This window comes from Hippoglossus hippoglossus, chromosome 5 (genome assembly GCF_009819705.1).
Source record: "Hippoglossus hippoglossus isolate fHipHip1 chromosome 5, fHipHip1.pri, whole genome shotgun sequence".
Lineage (NCBI taxonomy): Eukaryota > Metazoa > Chordata > Actinopteri > Pleuronectiformes > Pleuronectidae > Hippoglossus > Hippoglossus hippoglossus.
In genome coordinates this window covers 22,050,927-22,072,444 of record NC_047155.1, presented here as the reverse complement: position 1 = coordinate 22,072,444, position 21,518 = coordinate 22,050,927, and the positions used below count along the sequence as shown (strand labels likewise).

Sequence of the window (21,518 nt, the reverse complement as noted above, 5' to 3'; positions counted from 1 at the left end):
TAAGTGTTGTTTTTCTGTGCAGGTCAGTGAGGCATTTGTTTGAGTCATCCTCCTGGTGGTGTACCTTCTGCTGCCACATGGTGGCTCTAGAGGTCAAAAAATGCTCAGCTGGAAATATTTTGTTTAAAAAAAATCTTAGTCTCATTTAGTCAGTGTCATTTTCAATGGCAATCTGTCATCGTAAAGAAACTCACCTCAAAAACAAATGGGAATGGGCGGAATGAATGCCAACTAACCATTCAGACATGATAAGACTGACAGCTGTCACATTAATTTATTGTTAAAACATAGCATCTGCTTTTTTTATTTTCTAGCAGAACTCTGAGGCGTATAAAAAAATGTTGAATGAGCCATCGAACATTTCCTCCACTCTGTTACTGTGTCTCTCAATGTTGCATAAATTATCTAAAAAACAGTTTCTCCACCAATTCACATTGCTTTCTATGTGACCTGTAGATTCTGAGTACTGCATATATATTTAAAATTCGAAAAGTAATAATAAAACTAATTGCATATGGATTTGTAGCTACTATGACCCCTTGCACTAGCGCTTTTAAGACAATAACAGGGAGATAATTAATATTCTCGCACACATCGCAGCAGGTAAAAGCACAGACAGAATGGCACATCCAGGTCCATAACAGTGGAGCATCAAACATGATCAACAGATGCATTCATTCCTCTCACAGCCATTTTCACAGCTGGTCCTCTCACTTAGATAAAACAAAGCTGTGCAGAAATGAAACCTATGGCAGAGAATGCAAATTAACACACCTATTGATTTTTTATCACTATTCATTTAGTCATGCACTGCTTTTTCATGACAAGAAACTATTCATAAGCAGGTCACACAGTACATTGCATTCCAGGAGGTGTCGATGTAACGCAACACAAATTTACAAATTATGCACTTCGACCTTTCGTGTTGTTTCTTATTGATACAGCTAAAATAACTGTGTTTTCATGGCTCTGCTTCTGAGCAAGTTTCCACTGAAATTCTCATGAGCTTCTCTTCTTTTCGTTTTGAATGAAATTATCTGAGACCAATTGGTCAGTTACTAATGTGTGGAAATGATTCAATTCTTCTTCTTATTATTATTATTTGTATAGCGCCATTACAGTGTGATTAGAAATTCTTACATTTTGTTTGGTTTCTTGGTTCAATATACTTTTAATCACAGAAGACGTCTTGTGTTACCAGAAACGTACACTTCTTCATTCAGTGTTTCTGCATTCACCTCGGCTCATGTGAAGAATGCATACCAGGATATTTCTGCATGAAAAGTGCTACTGCCAAGGCTTTTGTCATATTCATTCTTTAAATATAAGCATGCTTGTAAACACATCTTACACAACACCTACATGTATGTATGTCCATGCAAGCGTACTCGATTGCAGTCTGTTGTTATCTAAGTCTCCTTAAAAAATAACAGCTCTGACCAGGCGTCAGCGAGCAGGCTTTGTTTGGAATTCGTAGCACCTGAGTACTCGGCCGTACCAGCAACTTGTAATGGCCATTTGCATAAAGCTGGGTGATGCCTGACGTGGGCCTGTTAAGCCCTGATAATGTCTGCAGGATTGATGGGCTGTGGCGGACCTGGATAAGGAGGGCATTGTGCAGCGGAGCAGGGGAAGGAAGGGAAATGAGTGATTGGACTTAAAAAGGGAAAATTTATAAAGAAAATAGGTAAAAAAAAAGGTTAGAGTTTCAAAAGGTTTGGAGATTCCAGTGTGAATATGTTGCTTTATATTAGAGAATATATGTTTGACGTCATTGTCACCTTGTCCCACGCAGCTGATCTTTCTAATCTTGCTGCCTTGAAATTTACCAGTGGGTTCCTGTCTTGGCCACCTCTGACAGAGCCGCCAGATATCTGGTCTTTCAGAGCGGTGGACATGCTTGTCAGATATTGACGAGGGTAAGACACGGCATTTTGATAAATTGCACAGTTGTTCCTGCTTGCCTGTGTCTGTCAGAATATATCAAACGCCTGGCTAACCCATCGGTTCAAGGTAACTAAGTTTGTTGCCCGGTTACTGTTGTCACACACACACACACACACACACACACACACACACACACACACACACACACACACACACACACACACACACACACACACACACACACACACACACACACACACACACGCCCCTACCTCCCTTTTGGCCGCCACAGGAATAGAAGCGTTAAGCCATGCTTGAGAAGCCTTTTCATCTCGGCGTGTGCAGGGCTCTATTACACTGAGACGGCCATAACAGTAGAGTTTAAAGGCAGCACTGAGACATTAGATACACTGTTATTATGTGTAAATAGCTATGGGGTGGGTGAGTGTGGTGGTGGTGGATATTGACCTGACTTTATGATTTTTACTCCTCAAACAATGAACATCTTGAATAATTCACTTCTCAGTAACAGTCTGCTACAGAAAAAGTAATCAGGTCCTTCTAATGACAAATTCCTGTATTTCAGTATTGTTGCACTGAGTATGAAACATTTAACAAGTTTGTTCTGTAAGATACATGTCCAACTTATTCTTTCCAGCATGTTTGAAGACAGAGACAATGTACACTAAAGATACTAACAGTATCCCAGACAAGCGTGTTTTGCAATAAAGACAAGAAAAGTCTAGTTTCGAGGCAGCAGGGGTGGATGGGTTTGAATTGATTCCTCCCACATAAGATAGTTTTTGACTGTAAACTCTATATAGCTCTTCAACCTCTGTTTATCGATTAAATAGCCTGGATGCTTAAGGTTATAAATCATAGATGCACCTACGATGTGTACTTTAGCTTAGGAAGTGTCTACTCTAACAAACTACAAATGTTATTTTATTACCTCTACCAAGGAGGATAGGCTTTAGTCTGTGTAAGGTAGTTAGTCAGTTAGTTAGTTCAGTAGTTAGCAGGACTACATACAAACTACTGGATGGATTACCATGAGACATTGTAGAAGGATGTATTATGGATCAGGGAAGAACTCATTCATTCATTTTGGTGCAAATCCAGGTTTATAACACAGTGATTTCAACATGTCAACCATTTTCCCGGGGAATAATTCCTGGTTCTTGATGAAAATGAAATCAGGCACATTTAGGGAACTGATATCTATGAGTCTGTGAAATTTGGTGCAGCTTGATTCAATTTAAGGGGACTGTTAGGCCTAGACAGAGATATGCGCTCTACTTTATTTGGTCTTACTGTGTCAAATGCACTCGTTAGTTTTTAAGATATCTGGTAAACCTTATCCTGTTTTTCTTGTCTGACAAAAAGTCTGGGCATTTTTGACAACTACAACTATTTTTGTCTACTTTTTTCAATGAGAACTGTTGACACTTTTGTCTTTTTTAAGTGATACTAAACTTTTTTGGACGATTTCTCAGGGAATAATTCACTGATCTTGATGAAAAATTCAGACTTATTCAGGGGACTGATATTTATGAGTGTGTGCAATTTGGTGCGACTTGATGGAATGTGAGGGGACTGCTGTGGGTCTTGTGTGAGGTATGAGCTCTGCTGGGTGCCATTCTAGTTATTTTAGAGATGATCTGACTATTTTCAACTATCGCAATACGTTGATCATTTGTGTTGCAGGGTGAAACCTTGTCTGCCTGCGAGAGAATGTCAGCTTTCCATTATTAAAGCAAAAAAAAGGTGTGAATGCCACTGATATAGAGCGATAGTGTAAGTAAGACTTCTGTTACTGCTAACAGCGTGCTTTTATTCTTTACTCACTTTTCTCTGACACCACACAAACATTTTTTCACCTCACCACTGAACTGGAGACAGTTGAAAATATTAAATTTATGTATGTCTAGTGGTGATATAGACACGCACAGTTGGAAAAGCAACAACCATCCCACACAGGAAACTAGAAAATACAACTTTTTTACAGCTTTGTTTTATCTGCTGGATATCTGAACTTTTCAGTACTTTATAAATCTTACAGAGGTGAGTTACTTCATATTCCAGAAATACAGCAAAAAGTACCTGATCATACTTTATTAATCCTTTTATTACAGTTAATGATATTTACAAGCCAACAAAACATCATCAGTATGTTTCTACATGCAGTTTGCTCCCTGATGAAGGCACACACACACACCACACACACACACACACACACACACACACACACACACACACACACACACACACACACACACACACACACACACACACACACACACACACACACACACACCTTTAGAGGCTTCAGCTCAGATGTAGGCAGTAGACCTGTGAACCTTCTGACCTCATTACGCTAACGGGAGTTGAGCCGCTCTTTGTTCGTTCTGCTGCCTGTGACACCGCTTCTCCTCCTCCTGCATGACTCTGTCCCTCGCTCTCTCTTTCTCACTAACAAGCTGCCTGTTTCTGAGATAGGGGGCTTTTACCCAGGCACCACTGAATTAATTTCAATATGATAATGGGGGCTTGAGTCTGATTAAAACAAGGGCGATTTGATCGTATTTGAACTACACTTTCTCTTTTTTCCCCATCAGAGCTAAAAAAAACTGAAATTTCTTATCTCATTGAGTTCTGTTCTCGTCTATTCTAGATGTCTATCTGTAGATATAGGCTGTATGTGTTTGTGTGGGAGGGCAGGGGGTAGTGGGGGGTGTAATCTGGCAGCTGCTCCAGCCTCGGGAGAGCCTGAGACAGAGAAGTGAGGGAAATGAAAGTGGAGGGATGATAGCGGAGGGGCACCCTCAGAGAGCCAGGGATCATTGATGGGGCTCTCTGGAGAAGAGAACAAACAAACTTTAAATCAGAAAGGATGAGAGGGGCCATGGCCTGAAGAAATGGAACCCATTGCAGAGTGTGAATGTGTGCTGTGTGTGTGTGTGTTTGCAGCAGTGAGTGTGTGTATGTGTGTGTGTGTGCACTTTTGTGTCTTGCCTGCAAAGCTCATTCAGCTGAGCATGAAAAGTTTTGGAGTCTGGGTAAAGTCACGTACATAAATGAAATCTGGGCTTATGATACAGTATAACCAAGGTTTTTCCAGGGCTGTAAAGAGGCTTATAGGTAGTAATGTCACCAGCAGGGTTTGCTGTGCCCAGAGAACGATGCCAGCGACGCTCCGGAGTGCACGACAAGCTTTGAGAGTGAAGATAAGGCGGCTGGAATCCGTTCAGAAGCCATAAGCACAGATTGTATTAACTAAACATTTTACCCAACATTTGTGGTGGATGTGTTTTTCTTTAGGTGGCCACAAAAAATCTTTCCTCCTGAGAGATTCATGGGTTTAATGTGCTTGAATAAAATGTGACATTAGCATAGACACTGCAGCCCAGATTTCTAACCTTTTTTCACACATTAATTATCCTCATGCACATTAGGCAGATATAAAGGTGTCAACTGCTACACACTGTATGTGAATGCCCGTACAGGTACTTATTACCAGTGCAAAGCCGTATTCATATTTTCGCTCGTGGAGATTGCTGATCTGTTTAACAAGAGGCATTTCCCTCTGCGACATTAATCAAGTGAGACTTAACATAAATGATTCCGATTAAAAGCGTATTATTTCAGTAACATCACACACACACACATAAAGATGCATTTTGCCAGCAGGTAGACAGCGTTGGGTTAAAACTTTAAGTCAAACATGACCTTCTGTCCCGTTACTGTCGGGCGTATGTCACCATAAAAACAGAGCGAGCTCCCCGGGGAAGTGCGGAGATAATCAAGGGAGATAAGACGCCGTTTATGTGTTGGCGGTGTCAGGAGAAAAGCAGTTATCCTCATAAAAAATATGACTTTCAGGAACATACATCCAAATCCCAGATATTACTCGCAAGTGGGCCACGTCTGGCAGTGATGCGGCACCTCTGGCCTTCTTGTGGCCTGGACAGAATGGGTGTGAGACTAAAGTGGTCCAAATATCCCAAAACAAATGTGGGTCACTTTTGGCAAAAATGCGGTGCTCTTGGCAAGGTGTAACCTGGTTGTGAAGCCAAAGTGGTAAATACGGAATATGGCCCAAATAGCACAAAACAAATTCGGGCCACCTTCGACACCTTTGGTTGACATGCAGTATTACTTTGGATTACTAATGGCCCAGGTCTGGCAAACAGGGGCGAACTGCCCAAGTGCCATATGTGGGCCGCATGTGGGCCTATTCTGGGCCAAACGATTTTACTATGCGGGTATGCAGAAGCCAACATACACATACACAGACACCACAAAGACATGACGAGAAGAGCAGACATATAAATGTGTAACGGTGCATACACACACATGCACTTAATAATGATGGGTTCTGGCCAGGTTCTGTTGGTAGGTTGTTCCACCACATGACTTCCTCGTAAAATGTGCATGTCTGATCAAGTGGCTCATTTAGTCTGAAATGAATCCAAGGAGATTGATTGTTTTTGTCAACATGTCTTGTGCTCTCTTTTTTTCCCCTTCGCACACTGACAACAACAGAGCAGCCTCTGTGATGTAGATAATGAGGGCACTGGGCTGAGAATAAAAGCAAAGTATCACTAAAGAGATTTTATTTATGAATCAAAGAGTATGAGGCTGGAAAGGGAGGATTTAATACAAAACAGAATCATTCAGCAGATTTGTGTGTTAGTCAGAGAACTTGATTGTTTTTTGCAGAACAACATTTGACTTAAACCACGTTTTTTGGCAACAACAAACTCAAAATAGCAAAAAAACACATTTTTACAGTCTATGAATTTCTATCAAATAATGCCCTTCTCCTCTCCTTTCTATGCCTCTCTCTCTCTCAGTCTCGTACCAGGTGAAGCAGGGGACGTGTGAAGTGGTGGCCGTCCATCGCTGCTGTAATAAGAATAAGATTGAGGAGCGCTCTCAAACTGTCAAGTGTTCCTGTTTCCCGGGGCAGGTTGCCGGCACCACCAGAACCAGACCTTCATGTGTGGAAGGTAAAAATCTCTTCATGTCTGTGTTTGTGTATATTCAAGAACGTCCTAGTGTGTATTTGCTGTCCCACAATCCAGATCCTCTATATTTTTTATGTCTGGCTTGAAACAACTTTTTTGGTTAATTTTATTTTGAAATATCACATTTTTTTATTTCTGTGAAGGCAAAATGCTACAGCAGACAGAAGTAAAACCTTCCCTACGTGATTTGATAGTGGAGCTTTGAGTCTCTGGTTTGACTGGTCATTAAATTTACCCTGAAGTAGCTGTAAAGATTCCACCCTGCATTAAAATATACTGTATGTTCAGTAAGAACCCATTCAACAGTTCATTAAAGCTACAGTACATGACACCTATACAGTCAGGGAAATATTCAAACACAAGACGTTTTCATGGCTGCACCATTAAGTCAAAGAGAAATATATGAGATGCCTCATGCATTATTTTATTACACTTTTCCCCACAACTCTGCTGCAGAGTCTGTAAAGTTCTGCCGCACCTATTTTATATTTGGAAACCTGGGGAACATGAGCAGAATTTAAATCGAGGGTTTGTACGTATGGACAGTGCTCGGCTGCACAACATGTTTCCACAATGACTGAACCAGACAGGGTCAAAGAGGCTGGAAATATTTGTTATACAGAGCATTTCACCTCAGACATTAGCAGATTCAGTTTGAGAGATAAATGAGGTAATTGCAGGTGAGACAGGAAAGAATCAAATGTTGTGCTTTATGTAAATTGGCTGCCAGGTTGGAGGACAACACTCAACCCCTCACACAAACAAAGCTAAACCTTTTAAATCTGATGGAAAAATGACACACACAGGGCCTCTTTATCCCTCTATTAGAGAAGATGCACGATTAAGAAACACATCCAGTTTGACGAATATTAAATTTAAGATATTGTCTTAACATTTGGCACCGGCAATATCCCTGATTTCCAACTTACACTATGAAGATGAGGTATTCTCCTTTGTATGGTTTATTGGAAAGTCAGTTTTAATAATGTTTATGCTCTTTGTAATGGGGTTGTTTATTGTGTGTACCTGGGATCTATCCGAACCTTATATCTGTGCCCTGCTAGTCCAGCAGCCTGTGCTTCATCATTACCCATGAAAGTCTAAAGCCACTAACATAGATGAACCCCCTGCCAAGAGTGTCTCCTTGCCTTCCTTATTCCCTGTGATCGATGAAAAGAGGAGCAAATATGCAACAGCTGTCGGCCAAGACAGCCTTGGCCTCAAGTCTGGAAATTTAAACTGCAGTTTAAAAGGCTTGATTTTATTTGGGACAGCATTTCACTTCATATCTAGTCAGATCACTGGAGAACACAACAGATGGTGAAAGAGAAAGTATCTTCCTCTGATAACTTTTATGGATAGAGACGTGAAATGTAGGTGATAACCCAATCACTACCCAGAAGGAGGTTTTGGGACAGAACATGATGTTGACTCAGCTGCAAAGGTGACCGTGAGCACTGTTTCCTCAAAGCAAGAAGGTTCCTTGTTGGGGTCTCCGCTTGGCCAAGATCTTTCTGTGTGGAGTTTGTAAGTTCTCCCCATGTTGGCATGGGTTTTTCCTGGTTACTCCGGCTTCATCCCACAAAGATGTGCAGCTTATGGTTCGATTGACCACAGATATGGTTGTTTGTCTCTATATGATGGCCCTGCGACCTGTCCAGCTGGGATTGGCTCCAGCTTCCCCCGCTATCCTCTAAAGAATAAGCGGTACAGATAATGGATGGATGGATGTTGAGTCATAAATGAAGATTTGGTCGAGAAAAACTGAAGCAGATCATTCATTACCCATAGAATTCTGCTCACACACAAAGCAGACATGCGTATAAATGTGTTTGTGCCTGTAAATGCATGCTGTGTATGTGTAATGATGGACAGATGAAAGCCGCGGGTCGTTTTTCATAGACCTGTGTTCCAGCCGTTTGTCCGCTCCGAGAGCTCCTGCCCAGCAAGAAACAAGTAGTGTCACTGACCCCTATCATCCACAGATGCTCCGCTGAGATCACCACCACACACACAGTGTGTCAGCCAGCCTGATCCAATCACACTGCATTAGCCCCCTACCAGAGTAAAATACATAGTTGCCTCATACGTGAGTGGCGCCAGTGAATCTCCGAAGCAACACGGGTTATTCAAACTGTTAAGGTCAGCCGGGAGGTGGAAGCTGATTCCACTCTCGTACGGACCTGAATCCCTGATAAACCCGAGCAGATGGAGACTTTTTATGAGTTGTGTGGACACGGATGAAGTGAAGTATTTTTTCAGACTTGGAACTTGACCTTTTCATTTTTCTTTTTTGATATAAGGATTATTCTAGAATACGTTAACTCAACCTAACAAGACTTCTATTTACAGACAATTTTTGTAATATGTTAACAGAAAGCCCAGTAAATTAAAAGATTAATGTATCAAATCACTTATTACACACTTAAATTCTACTCAAACAACTAGAAACATTATTTTTGTGTTTTACGTATTTTATTTACTCCTGTGTGTCGTCGACACTGGATTTTTAACCTCAATGCTACATGTGTATAATAAGACTGAGACGAAGAATAAATAAAAAAGAATAGCACATGGATATAGACAAGATTTTTATTTTCTTCAGAATAATTTTCACAAAAATGTTCTGACCGTATCACACATCAAAACTGCCTGTAAGAAAAGAACTGAAATGCTTCGCTGTTGCAAAAACTAGGTCTGCACATTTAATGAGGGTGTTAGACTAAGGAGATCATCATTATCACACCAAATAATGAGGTAGTGCTGGTTTTGTATGTTATGTGGGCTCTGAAATATCATCTTAATACTACTCTTGTTTGCCCAAAAGTCATTCATAGCTTGTGGTTGGTTTGATTATCTCACTCTTCCTCATGGCACAAAGAAACAAGCAAATCTCACGTTTGTCCGACTGTTCAGATCCACTGGGTTGCTATTCCTGCATGTGGCCAGTAGACGGTGCTTTTCCCATTCAAATGACTCAGTCACAGACACACCATGGAGTTCATTTCAACACTATTTTCCCCCAATAAACAAGCAGGGTTGTTGTTTAGCCTCTTTGATGAGTTCCTTTATGGGAGCAATCGCTTGATAATGATAAAACCAAGCAACCAGAGCAAAGATGATTGGCTTCTTAATGAAAACTGGGATAAATAAGGAATCCTGTGAAACTTCTCTGCCAAAAGTGGAGCCCCTGATGCTTTGCTTTTGTTTGCTCACTTCAAAGACTAAGTATCTTCTGCTGAAAGAAAGAAATAACAATGACGAGCATTAGTAAAACCAGTTCCCTTACCCAGACACACACGCACGCACACACACACACACACACACACACACACACACACACACACACACACACACACACACACACACACACACACACACACACACACACACACACACACACACACACACACACACACACACACACACACACACTAGCTGTGAGGTTTTCTAATTTCCCATTCAGATCCCACCTCCGAGTCGCACCACCTCTCACTTCTAAATCCAGCGCTCAGCAGCACTTATCTCATGAGTCATGCTTGACCTCGGAGTTCACACTTACAAAGGATCTCACCCCATCCGACACTGTTTTACTCACACAGACACGTCTGCGGACACACATCCACTCACACGCCTCTCACCTTTGTCGGCTGGAGCGCTGATGGGAGAGAGAGAACCCCTCTCGGTAGCCGGCCCTTTGTAGAAAAGCTTCAGTGTAAATGGAGTTACATTATTGATGCCGGCGGAAAGAGGAGTAAATGGTAGCAGGTCCCATTACTGGCTGCTGCACAGGGCCCATTACTGTCAGACTAACTTTTTCAAGTGAACTTGCTTGATTTTTTTGCTCCATTTATCGTGAAAGCCATTTCTTTGTGCTTTTATTTTCTATTATAATTATGGTGTTTGAGTGAATGAGGAGTTACTGCTGTAAATAAGATGATTTAGAAAAATCAAAATCTGAGAGTGAAGAGTTTTCCTTGGTAGAATTGATTACAGAGGTCATGAGGTTAAACTGTTTCTCTGTTACTCTGCAGGAGCGACGCAGTGGGTCTATAGAGTTGTTTAAGTGTGTGTCCACTGTTTGGTTCCACTGTTGTGTTGTCAGGATAAATAAAATGTTTGTGTCTCAATTGAGGTTCTGCCAAGTTTGGTCAATCTCATAGTGTTAGTTAGGAAACTGTTGTGGTCTGTGTTTGTGTGCACCTCCAGGGAATGAATGTAAATCTCTACAATGCTCTAAAACGAACCTATCCTCTCGTATAATGTGTGAGCTATTGCTTCTATGTGAACAAGGATGCAGATCATTAACTTGTATAATGTGATTATGCAATAATATGAAAGTAAAAGTTTGACTTTTAAAACTTAACATAAATAAAAAACAAGTATTAGCATCAACACTTTACAAAGGTGGAGGTGGAGATGAACGACCCTTTTTAAGAGCATCAAATTAGAAGCACATTATTATCAACACAAATTGTCAACGCATTAACCTGCATGGGGTCTTTTAATATTGTAGCCGATACATGCAGAGCTAAATGAACCACTTTATATGTATGCCGCTGTGTTATTTTACCTTTAACAATGAGTCACATCAAATGAACCTCTGTGCTTTTATCTGCAGAGCAACTATTAACTACAAAGTTCAGATACATTCCAAATTAAACATGTTTTTTGTCATAAATGCAGTGGAGCAAAAGTACAAATTTGCACGTAACAAAAATAATTGAATATACTCACAAATTGAGCAGAATACTTGGTATATGCCTGGGATGCTCTGGGTGACAGTAATAAAAAAGGACTTTAAATCTTTCCACAGACACTATCACTAAAGTGTGTCCGGCAGTGGAGAGCACAGAGGCCTGATAAAAATGGTGGATGAGTGGATTTAGTTCAGTGTGAGATGTGGTCACAGACAAACTGTTTTTCATTATTGGGCAAAGAAATCAAGTAGAGCGTGTCAGCACAGATCAGCCTGCTGTTGTTTACTGTAATGTCTGCTCCATAATACATGCTTGTGTCATTCAGACAGTCTGTTTTTGTGAGTGTGTGTGTGCAAATATTCACGGTGTATAATCTCTTTCTGACAGTTTTTCAACAACATTTTCCACTTGTTTTTTTTCTCATTGTGTGTGTTTGTGTGTGTGTGTGTGTGTGTGTGTGTGAGAGAGAGAGCTGGGGCAACACAAACTCAGTGTGTTAGTAAATCATTACAGAAAGAGATGGATGCCTCTCTCCAACTGCTCCTGCACTACAGGATCACTGAGTGGAACAGTTACAATGCCTGGGGGTATTCATACCTCTGGGTCCACCCCCAACGTCTCGTTTGTGTGTGTGTGTGTGTGTGTGTGTGTGTGTGTGTGTGTGTGTGTGTGTGTGTGTGTGTGTGTGTGTGTGTGTGTGTGTGTGTATTTGTGTAAAGGTGCATCATATTCCCTTTAAATAGTAATGATCTGGGAGCAAGAGCACAGGACTGCTTGTGGCTGTGCTTTTACGCATGACACTTACAGTACAGTGGGGACTGCATACATGTACACACACACACACACACACACACACACACACACACACACACACACACACACACACACACACACACACACACACACACACACACACACACACACACACACACACACACACACACGTGTGCATGCATGCAAATGCATAGACACACATGTGCAAAGTAAAAGTAAGCTTCCCGTTGCAGTTTGTGTGGGTTCATTGAGTGAGTTCAGGGATTGCCTTTGTAAAGAATTAATGGGCAAACACTCCCTCACACCTGAGTGCACATACTGTATTTGTGTGCCCGGCCCTACATCAAACAGGCTTTATTTGAATGATACAATGGGATACGTATTCAGTGAATCCGTTGTTTTTTTCATATCAAAGGCTCATCTATTATTCTCTATCATGTGACTCGACCGAGAAAGTAGGTTAGAGGTGAAGGAAATCCCTTTTAACCTGGTAACTTTTCAGTTTAATGTCATTAAATTAATTTTCACATCTCCCCTAAAATTCACAGGCGCTAAATGTTAATAATACAGTGTAAGTTTTAAAGGAGGTATGGAGAACGATGGGGAACGGCGAGTGCCTTTGGGTCTGAATGTTATTGTGTTTGCATTTGGTGAGAATTTCTTTCCAGCTAACAGGGTGTCACACATCAGTTTGGATGTTCTTCTGTGAAACACCTGCAGAGGTGGAAGTGGCATGCATTCATAAAGTGTTAATTGGTCGCTAACAAGGAATGGCACTCACAAGATGATTACAATAATTGAACATGTGTGCTTGGATGTGGTGATAGGAGTCTGAACGATGTGAAGTCAGACTAAAAATGCAGATGAGGGGACCTGCAATTTCAACTTTGTCCACTTGATGTCAGAAACATTTCAATGACAATGCAGGCGGCAGCGCAGGAAGGACCGAGCTACTGCCTGCAGCTGCGTTGGGATCAACGCTCATGTAGATGACATACTTGCTCGCACATACAAACAAAAAAAAGCTGTAACCACAACTGGCATAAAGATGAGTGACACTTATCAGGTGTGTGTGTGTGTGTGTGTGTGTGTTTGAGATTGACATGTTGTGATGAGTAGGAGGAGAGACAGAGCTGTAGGCAGCCTCATAGCGTGAAACCTCAACAGACCTAATTTAGAGCACCGCAGAGACTGAGCCAGAACCCAGGGAATAGCATAGCCCCAGTCCCTGGTGCTGCCTAATCACCTGCACCTTAAGCAAAGCTCTGTCTAGACATTTGCTCGCATCTGATCCTGTGCTGGAAATTTTAGAGGGTACTTAAAAGGGAGCCATTTTGAGTTGTAATGAGCTGATAGTTACTGTGATGAAATGCACGACTGAGCTGTAACCATTTTATAATTAGCATATGCACCTTTTCTGAATATAAATACAGACTCTTAATGAGACTGATGCAATTAGAGGTAGACTGAGAGGTACTTTGTGTGTTATACACATTTTACCTGGAGATAATGCATCATCTTTCTATTCTGAGAACTTGCCAATGATTCAGTTTCACACTTACTAATATTGTAATAAAGATGTCACAGGAAGAATTGAAGAATTGTGCAAGGAGAGCGTTTGTTTCGATCATTTCAATCATTTCAATCAACCAAGCTAATAATGCTAGTCAAGTACTTTTTGGCTCAACTTAGGTCGACCATTGTGACTATGTAAATAGTAAATGGTCTATATATATAAAGCGCTCTTCTACTCTTGATGACACTTTTCCATTCACCCATTCATAAACACATTCATACAGTGCATCTACGTGCAGCACTTTCTCTATCACACATCACTCACACACTGCCGGCACAGCTGTCAGGGGGAATTTAGGGTTCATTGTCTTGCACAAGAATTCTTCGGCACCACCCTGAGTTGAAATCAGATGTTATATATTCAGAAGCAAGCTTGCAAAACCAGATTTTACGGGCCTTCTAATAGCTGTCTGCGCATCTATAACAGTGCATGGAAAAACGTGGTCCCATAGGGGATGATCTCACTGCTAACTACTCCACGCACAGTAAGTACCGGTGTAATCTTTTTATCATTGATCTGTTGAGACCCGTCTCTGAGATCACAGGACATCACAGGTCGCATATGGGGCCCCTCTTCATTCTCTGACATGACAGGCAGGTGCTTGCTTGTCACGCCCGTCCCGCCCTCCTTGTATAGCATGAGATAAGCTGCAGGGAAAGCTAACTCCATAATAGCACTCACAGGCCATGCCCATTAGCTCTAAATAACACTCTCACAGTGCAAAGCACCGTTGTCGACACCATAATGGCCACATTAACGAGCATTACACAGCCATTGGTTTTTAGAACCGCTTACTGCCACTGAGCTCATGCATCATAACAGTGTGTTCAACATTACGCCTTCTGATAGCTGTGAGAGTTTTTTCTTTTTTCTTTTGTGGTGACCAATTTGGCATCGGCTTCCCTCTTCGCCTTACATGCCTTCCTGTTCCTGTCCTTGAATTTGTGCTGCCTATTTTCCACTCCGCCTCAGTTCTTTACCCTCCATCTCTCTGTTCTCTTTGTTTAATCTGCTTCTTTCACTGTTGGACTCGGTCATCCTCAAACGGCCTCCTTCTTCCTCCGCCCATCTTTCTCTGCATCTCTTAGTTCCCTTCACTGCTCATTTCCTCAATACAAAGATGTTTTCTTGGTGAGCACCTATTATTTAGCCTTGTCTTCCTCCCTCTTTTTCTCTCTCAGTCACAGTGTTGTCTTCTTACAAGGTACTTGAGAGGATTTGTCCGTGTTCGTTTTGCATAATGCATTTGAAAACCCATTTTCCTGCCAATACCACCTTGTCCCCACCCTTTGTTGGAAACAATAGTCACAAGAGATCACAATTTCTATGTCTGTCAGAGGGTGGAGAACTGGGTGCAGTCTTATATCCCGCTCCAGACAGGAGGATGGATGGATGATAAGTTTGGAAAGAGGGACCAGAGTTATTCTCAGCTATCAGCCTGTCTTCAGTCGAGACAGTAGGTCAGATGATCTGGAAGATTTGAGTGTCAGCTGCTCTGGTTTTAACACCAGATTATGTGTAGATCAAGTTCAGAAGCTTGATCTACACATTATCCATTTTTCACACCAAAATATATAGAAAATGATCACCCTATTCTTTCTTTATACATTTAGGGATAAGGCCCTTAATATATATAAATAGTTTTTAAAGTAAGAATATCACACATCTCCACAATTGCAAAAACATGCCTATATTATATTATACTCAAGGACTAGTAACACTACAGTGACTTATTCAAAGATCTCTGTCCGTCTTTGCAGCATTACATGGTGGCCACATTTGATTGGTTATATCGAGGAAAGTTAAAGACTTTTATTAGTTATCACTGCCTCGGCTTTAGAGTGAATTTCTGTGTCATATTTCCCCCGTTTCTTCTGCTTTTATTTGTTCCCCTCTTGCGAACGCCAGGCCTATTCCACATAGGGTTTAAGATCGGGGATTACATTAATCTGATTAAAATGAAAAAAACAGGTAACTGCTTCTGCTTTTTTAGCTCCTGTGAAAATCACAGTAATCATATTACAGATGAAAACACACACACACAATTGCTCAGAGATATTGGAGGATTGAACAGAAGCAAAGTGTTTTGTTACAAGCGCTATCCATGGTGCTGATCCTGCAGCAGTCCCAGCTGTAGGATCAGCACCACTGACAGCACTTGTTACATTATCATTGTCAAAATGGTATTAAAGCTTCTTTGTCCATTCTGAAATAATTGTTTATGTTGTGCTGTGTGTACAGTAAAATACACAACCATTTGGCGGTGTGGTGGTTAGCACTGTCACTAGCAAGAAGGATTCGATCCCGGCTGGATCTCCCATGGTCTAAAGACATGCAGATTGGGATTTGTGTAATATGTGTAAATGTGAATGTGAATAGTTGTTTGTCTCTGTATTTTGGCCTTGCAAGTCCTCATTGACCCTCATATATGCGGTACAGAGAATGGATGGATGATTAGATGAGTAGATAACAAGAACATGTGTGTTATACCCCTGTTCAAGGTTTTTGTCATTATTCACTGCTTGTCATCATTTCAGCCGCTGTCTTCCTCTTCCTTTTCTCTAGCCTCCATTGTAGCCCAGAAGTGGTGGTGCCAGATGCATCCGTGTATGGATGGGGAGGAGTGCAAGGTCCTGCCTGACCTGACTGGCTGGTCCTGCAGCACTGGCAACAAAGTCAAAACCACCAAGGTGAGATGAGTAACTGTCTTTGTTTGTCTCTTCCAACAAGTTCAAATGAATTTTATTTGCCAAAGCGGAACATACATTATCTCGTTACACTTTACATAGTAAGGTCTAGAAGTTACAAAATTATAAAGAACCCCAACAGTTCCCACAACAAGCGAGTATTTGGCTAACTATGGAGAGAAATAAATTGCAGAACCAGACTCAATGTAAGTGGAAATCTTACTCGACCGGTTGGGGTCAGCGAGGAAAAATAGAGAGAGGGGAGAGGTGAAAAGATAGGAGAGAAGAGAGAGTAAGGGGGAGAGAGAGGAGACCAGGAACAGTTTTGTAACCATCATATTCACGCTCTATGTATGTTATAATGAAAATGATAATAGTGATATTTATAGATATAATGATATTATTAATTATAGTAGCACGGGTTTATATTACTACTACTACTAATAACAATAGTAATAATAATAATATTAATGCCTACCTCTTTGCACCCCTGTCTCCATTGTCTATCAAATACATCTGTGTGCACACTTTCTGTATTTCCCCACACACATGATGCTATTTTCTTTACATTTGTGATTGTGCTGTTTTATGTTACTGCACTGTCACCTACATTAATATCGATCCAAACACAATTATGGCAGTGGCTTTGATCTCTTCTCATTTGTATGTAACAACAAACCACGTAACCTTATCAGTGCTCACATAAAGAACCTCCCCTGAGGAAGACTTGATGTCTGATAAACATATAAATAAATGTTGATGTCCTCTAGTTTGAACAACATTTGCTGTAGGTGGAATTGACCTCCTTGATCTTTATTGAACTGATTTATTTTTCTGTAAAACAACTTGCCTCAATTAGTGTCTCGTAAATTAGCTTTCAACCATATGATCCATATTGCTGTTTTTCATAGTGTATGTAAGAAAACAAATCATGTAACTAACTAAACAAAAGGTGTTTCAGGTCAACAAATTGTTGACCTGAAACACCAATTTCAGTGTTGTTGTGTTCAACACTCATTGTTGAACACAATGAGTGTTATATAATTCAAGTAATTTAAAATATCTGGCAACATTACATACAAAATACAAAGCTTATAAACAAGCAACCCCCTCAAGTGGGCTTTGCTTGTTAACCTGCTGTTACTGTGTCTATTCAGACAAGAGAGAGAAAAAACAAGTGATGTACAAAACACAACACCTCTGTACACTCTGTACCCAACACATCCACCGCGTGATGCCATGTAAACTGACACTATTCAGATGAGATGAATTGATTTAAATGAGGGTCCTTCATGGCCCTTTGTAAACTGTTGAGGTGTGAAAGTTAATTTGCGGGACTGACAACCGGGCGGTGTGTGTGTATGCAGGTGCCAGAGAGTGTGCTGTGGGACGGAGCAGGTGCAGTTTATTTACAGGTGAAATATACGAAGAGAAACAGTTGTGAGGGAAGCGGTGCCGGCGCCATAAGAGTAATTGCTCGAGAGATGGCATAACAGCACAACATCTGTTGCATTCATTAGAATGCATTATGGCTGGGGCCTTCCACAGAGGCTTTACAATTAAGAGTCATAATTAAATTGGTGAGTGAGATAGACTGAGGAACAGAGGCACCGCTGGGCTCCATCACAGGCAGTGGAATTAATGACCCTGGGCCTAACACCAACTCTGGGACTGACAGGTGCAATTATCCTCATTCTGTTGCATGTTGCCATTTCTCTTCTTCTTCGTCCCCCCCCTCCCCCCTCCCTGTGTTTTGTTTCTCCCACACCTTCTGACTAGTCGATCAGCTGAGAGAGGGACGAGGAACCAATGGCTGACTGCATCAGTGGACATTAATTGTGCATTTGCAAGGTGCTTTGGGACCGGGGAGCGGTTACTTGGAGACTTGGTGGCAGATGTCACTGAAGATAGTTGCAATGAGACTTTGATTCCCTGGCAACCGCTCGCACAGCTCCGCTCGCTCGCTTTTCTCTGTGTCTCTCTTTATCCTGCGTCTCCCTTTCTACCCATGGCCTCCTTTCACCACCTCAGTGTCTCATTCACCACAATGATTTGTATCTGTCCGGCTAGATTTCACTCCCACACAGCGTAGGTGGGCTGTAGAAAGATGCATAAATCAGCTGACTGAGGCACATGGATACTGTTTAACAAGGAACAGCAAAGACAATGCACCATTAGATACATGTTGTCACTTGTCCCATTTTAAACTGGCTTCAGGGACTAGAACTGGAGCCAGGATTTCTTGATATATGAGGATATTTGAAATGCACATGGGAGGGGGTGTGTTGATGGAAAAAACAAGCTCTTTACGTCTCCAATTATATGTCTTCAACTTCCTGCCCGAGTGTATGCAAACCCTATTAGCTTCAAGACATGTGAAATTCCGCTTTAGCAGTTCTGTTCCCCGCAATCAGTCAGCCGGACAGAATGCAAAAACAAAAGGTTTTTAATCCAATAAAACCAGAAAAAGAGGAAACATGTTTATGATGTGGAATATTCGCCCAGTGACCCCTGATTGGCTCTTTCAAATGAAAACATTCGTTTTGCGAGTGGGAAGAGGGGCATAGAGTCGCTCCATATAATTACATGGTTCTCTCATATCTGTGGTATTGTTTTTTTCTTTTTCAGGTCACACGATAGCAAGAGAGCCGCTGAGCCATGAGGAAACCTGAAACTCTCCATGTGGAAAGGATGGATGACTCACACATATTTACTGTACGATGGGGAGGAATATCAAGGAAAGGACCGCTGTCAGGCCATCCATCACAAAACAATGGGATAAAATGTACTCATCACAAACTATGTACTCTTGGCTACATGGAGCCGCACATATGGCATATACACTATGCTGGTTAAGACCAATGGACTACAATCATGGACACCCAGGGTACATGTGGACACAGATGGACTCTTATTTTCCAGTAAAGGACAACGTGTGGATTGATCACAAACTGGTCGATTTTAGACACAGATTAAGTATTTCAAAGTATATATTTCAACAAAGCATTTGTGGATGAGTGTGAGATGTGAGCTAAAAGCTTAGAGTGCTGCTGGATGCCGTCCAGACCTGTCTCAATACGTAGAGCTTATACCGGAGACAGCGCAGATGATTTGGCAGAAATGAAAGCGCTAGCATCTCATAACTAGCAAATAGCAAATAAGCGTGGAATTGCTCTTGTGGGTCAAGTCACCACCATGAAGACTGTTTTGCAGAAGTCATTTTGCAGTTCTAATTAGGAATTGCAGCGTAGGATCATAACAACATATTAAAAATTCATGTAAGATATTTGCACTAGTTGAGACCGTTTGGGAATGTTTTGTTTTTCTAGATTTCTCCCATCTTTTGCTGTGGATGTCACATGAAATTGAAGGTGAGCATTTTGTAAAACATCAGACGCTTGAAGTAGATAAATATATATAAATATATAGACATCACGCTCCATTTTTTCTGAGTAGTTATTGGTTAAAAATGGCTCTAATGACTGAGCCTCACTTACATGCAGCTTGATACAATATGAACTAGAGAAGTGTGATTCATTCAGAAACCTTTTCCAACTCAGCCTTCACACTTATATATCTTTCATCTATTATATTCACTCTGTGACATCTCTTATGTTAGCTGTTAAAAGGAGGCCCATAAAATGTTCAAACAAGGAGGACGAGTTGTCTTTATGATGTTTTTTCACTTTATTGGAAATGTTTTCTCCTCTCTCTTTCTCGACGCTCAGTCTCTTAATCTTTCGAGGCACTGTAAATACAAAGCATTTGTATGGACAGGGTCTTTTTGCACCGCCTTTATTAGGAGGAGTGTGTTTTCGTACGCACACTGCCCATTGATTCCCCCAGAATCCCATTCCACATCAATGCTCCGGTGAGATATACTGAAATAATTGCCACAGATAATGGCAGTTCAACCCTTTGCAGACATATTTTTTTTCCCTACAGGGCTGGATCATTACTGCACTGAGTACAATAGCGTAGAGCCCAAAACAACCAGCTTCAATCTTTCAATTATGTCTGTCCATTCTCCCTCTCACACTCCCCCTCTCTTTGAATCTCTCCGGGCCTTCTCTCGTCTCCGCTCCACTGCATATCGGGCAAGACAGGGGACATTTAAAATAGTTTTCACACACTGTCCCACATAGCATATCTTTATTTCTCTGATGTTTGTACTCATGTGCAGCTTTTTGCTCTTATTCTTTCCAGAAATCCAAGTGCAAGTCTTTCCCAAACTGTCTGTGTCTGCCTCTCTGATATGTGAATGTGTTGGGTCAGTGTGCCCAGGGGTTAGCCCGCTGGGGGCCGCTCCTCTGCGAATGAGAGCCTCTGCTTTCAGACATTCTGCTTTGTGAGCTATGATAAATCTGTGGGCCGCTGCTTCTCCAGCTCCATCTCTGAGCCGGAGGGAGCTGGGGGACAGCAGGGCTACCAGTCGCAGGCAGCTCCGCGCTCTCATTACTGAGAGGCCTGGATAGCACTGGGCTCCTCTCGGGACCACTGACATGGAATATTTTTAGGCCTACGGTGCAGCACTGCAGTCGGGCCAGTCACACCACAATGCCCTCTTTCCCACAGCAGTGTCTCAGCCACAATGATTCATTTAGAGTAGAGATACGACGACATTCTGCAGACATTTGCACATAAACTAATACACCTGCAGTCACATACACATGCTGCTTAAAGGTGAAAAGCCATAATTACAGCCAATATAGGCCACCGTGTCCCCCTTCATATGAGCCTACCGCCGTTGCTCCCCCTGCCCTACATGGTTCTCTGCAACGGTATCGATAGTTGAGGACAATTTGCGCCGCACTGCTCCCTGGTGGCTGGGGTTTGACGCTGCAGCTCAATCTTCCGTTTCAGG

At 41.7% G+C, this 21,518-nt stretch overlaps 1 protein-coding gene across 2 annotated transcripts in view; it reads left to right on the top strand.

The window, feature by feature from the left end:
- Positions 1-20,304, top strand: part of tafa4b (TAFA chemokine like family member 4b) — a 36,749-nt gene extending 16,445 nt beyond the window's left edge. For both annotated transcript variants that reach the window (XM_034586512.1, XM_034586511.1), the window contains exons 3-5: positions 6,744-6,899; positions 16,533-16,657; positions 19,283-20,304. In XM_034586512.1, the coding sequence (XP_034442403.1) occupies positions 6,744-6,899; positions 16,533-16,657; positions 19,283-19,294 (293 nt within the window). In that variant the 3' untranslated portion in view covers positions 19,295-20,304. The remainder of the gene's footprint in view (positions 1-6,743; positions 6,900-16,532; positions 16,658-19,282) is intronic.
- Positions 20,305-21,518: the final 1,214 nt, after the last annotated feature.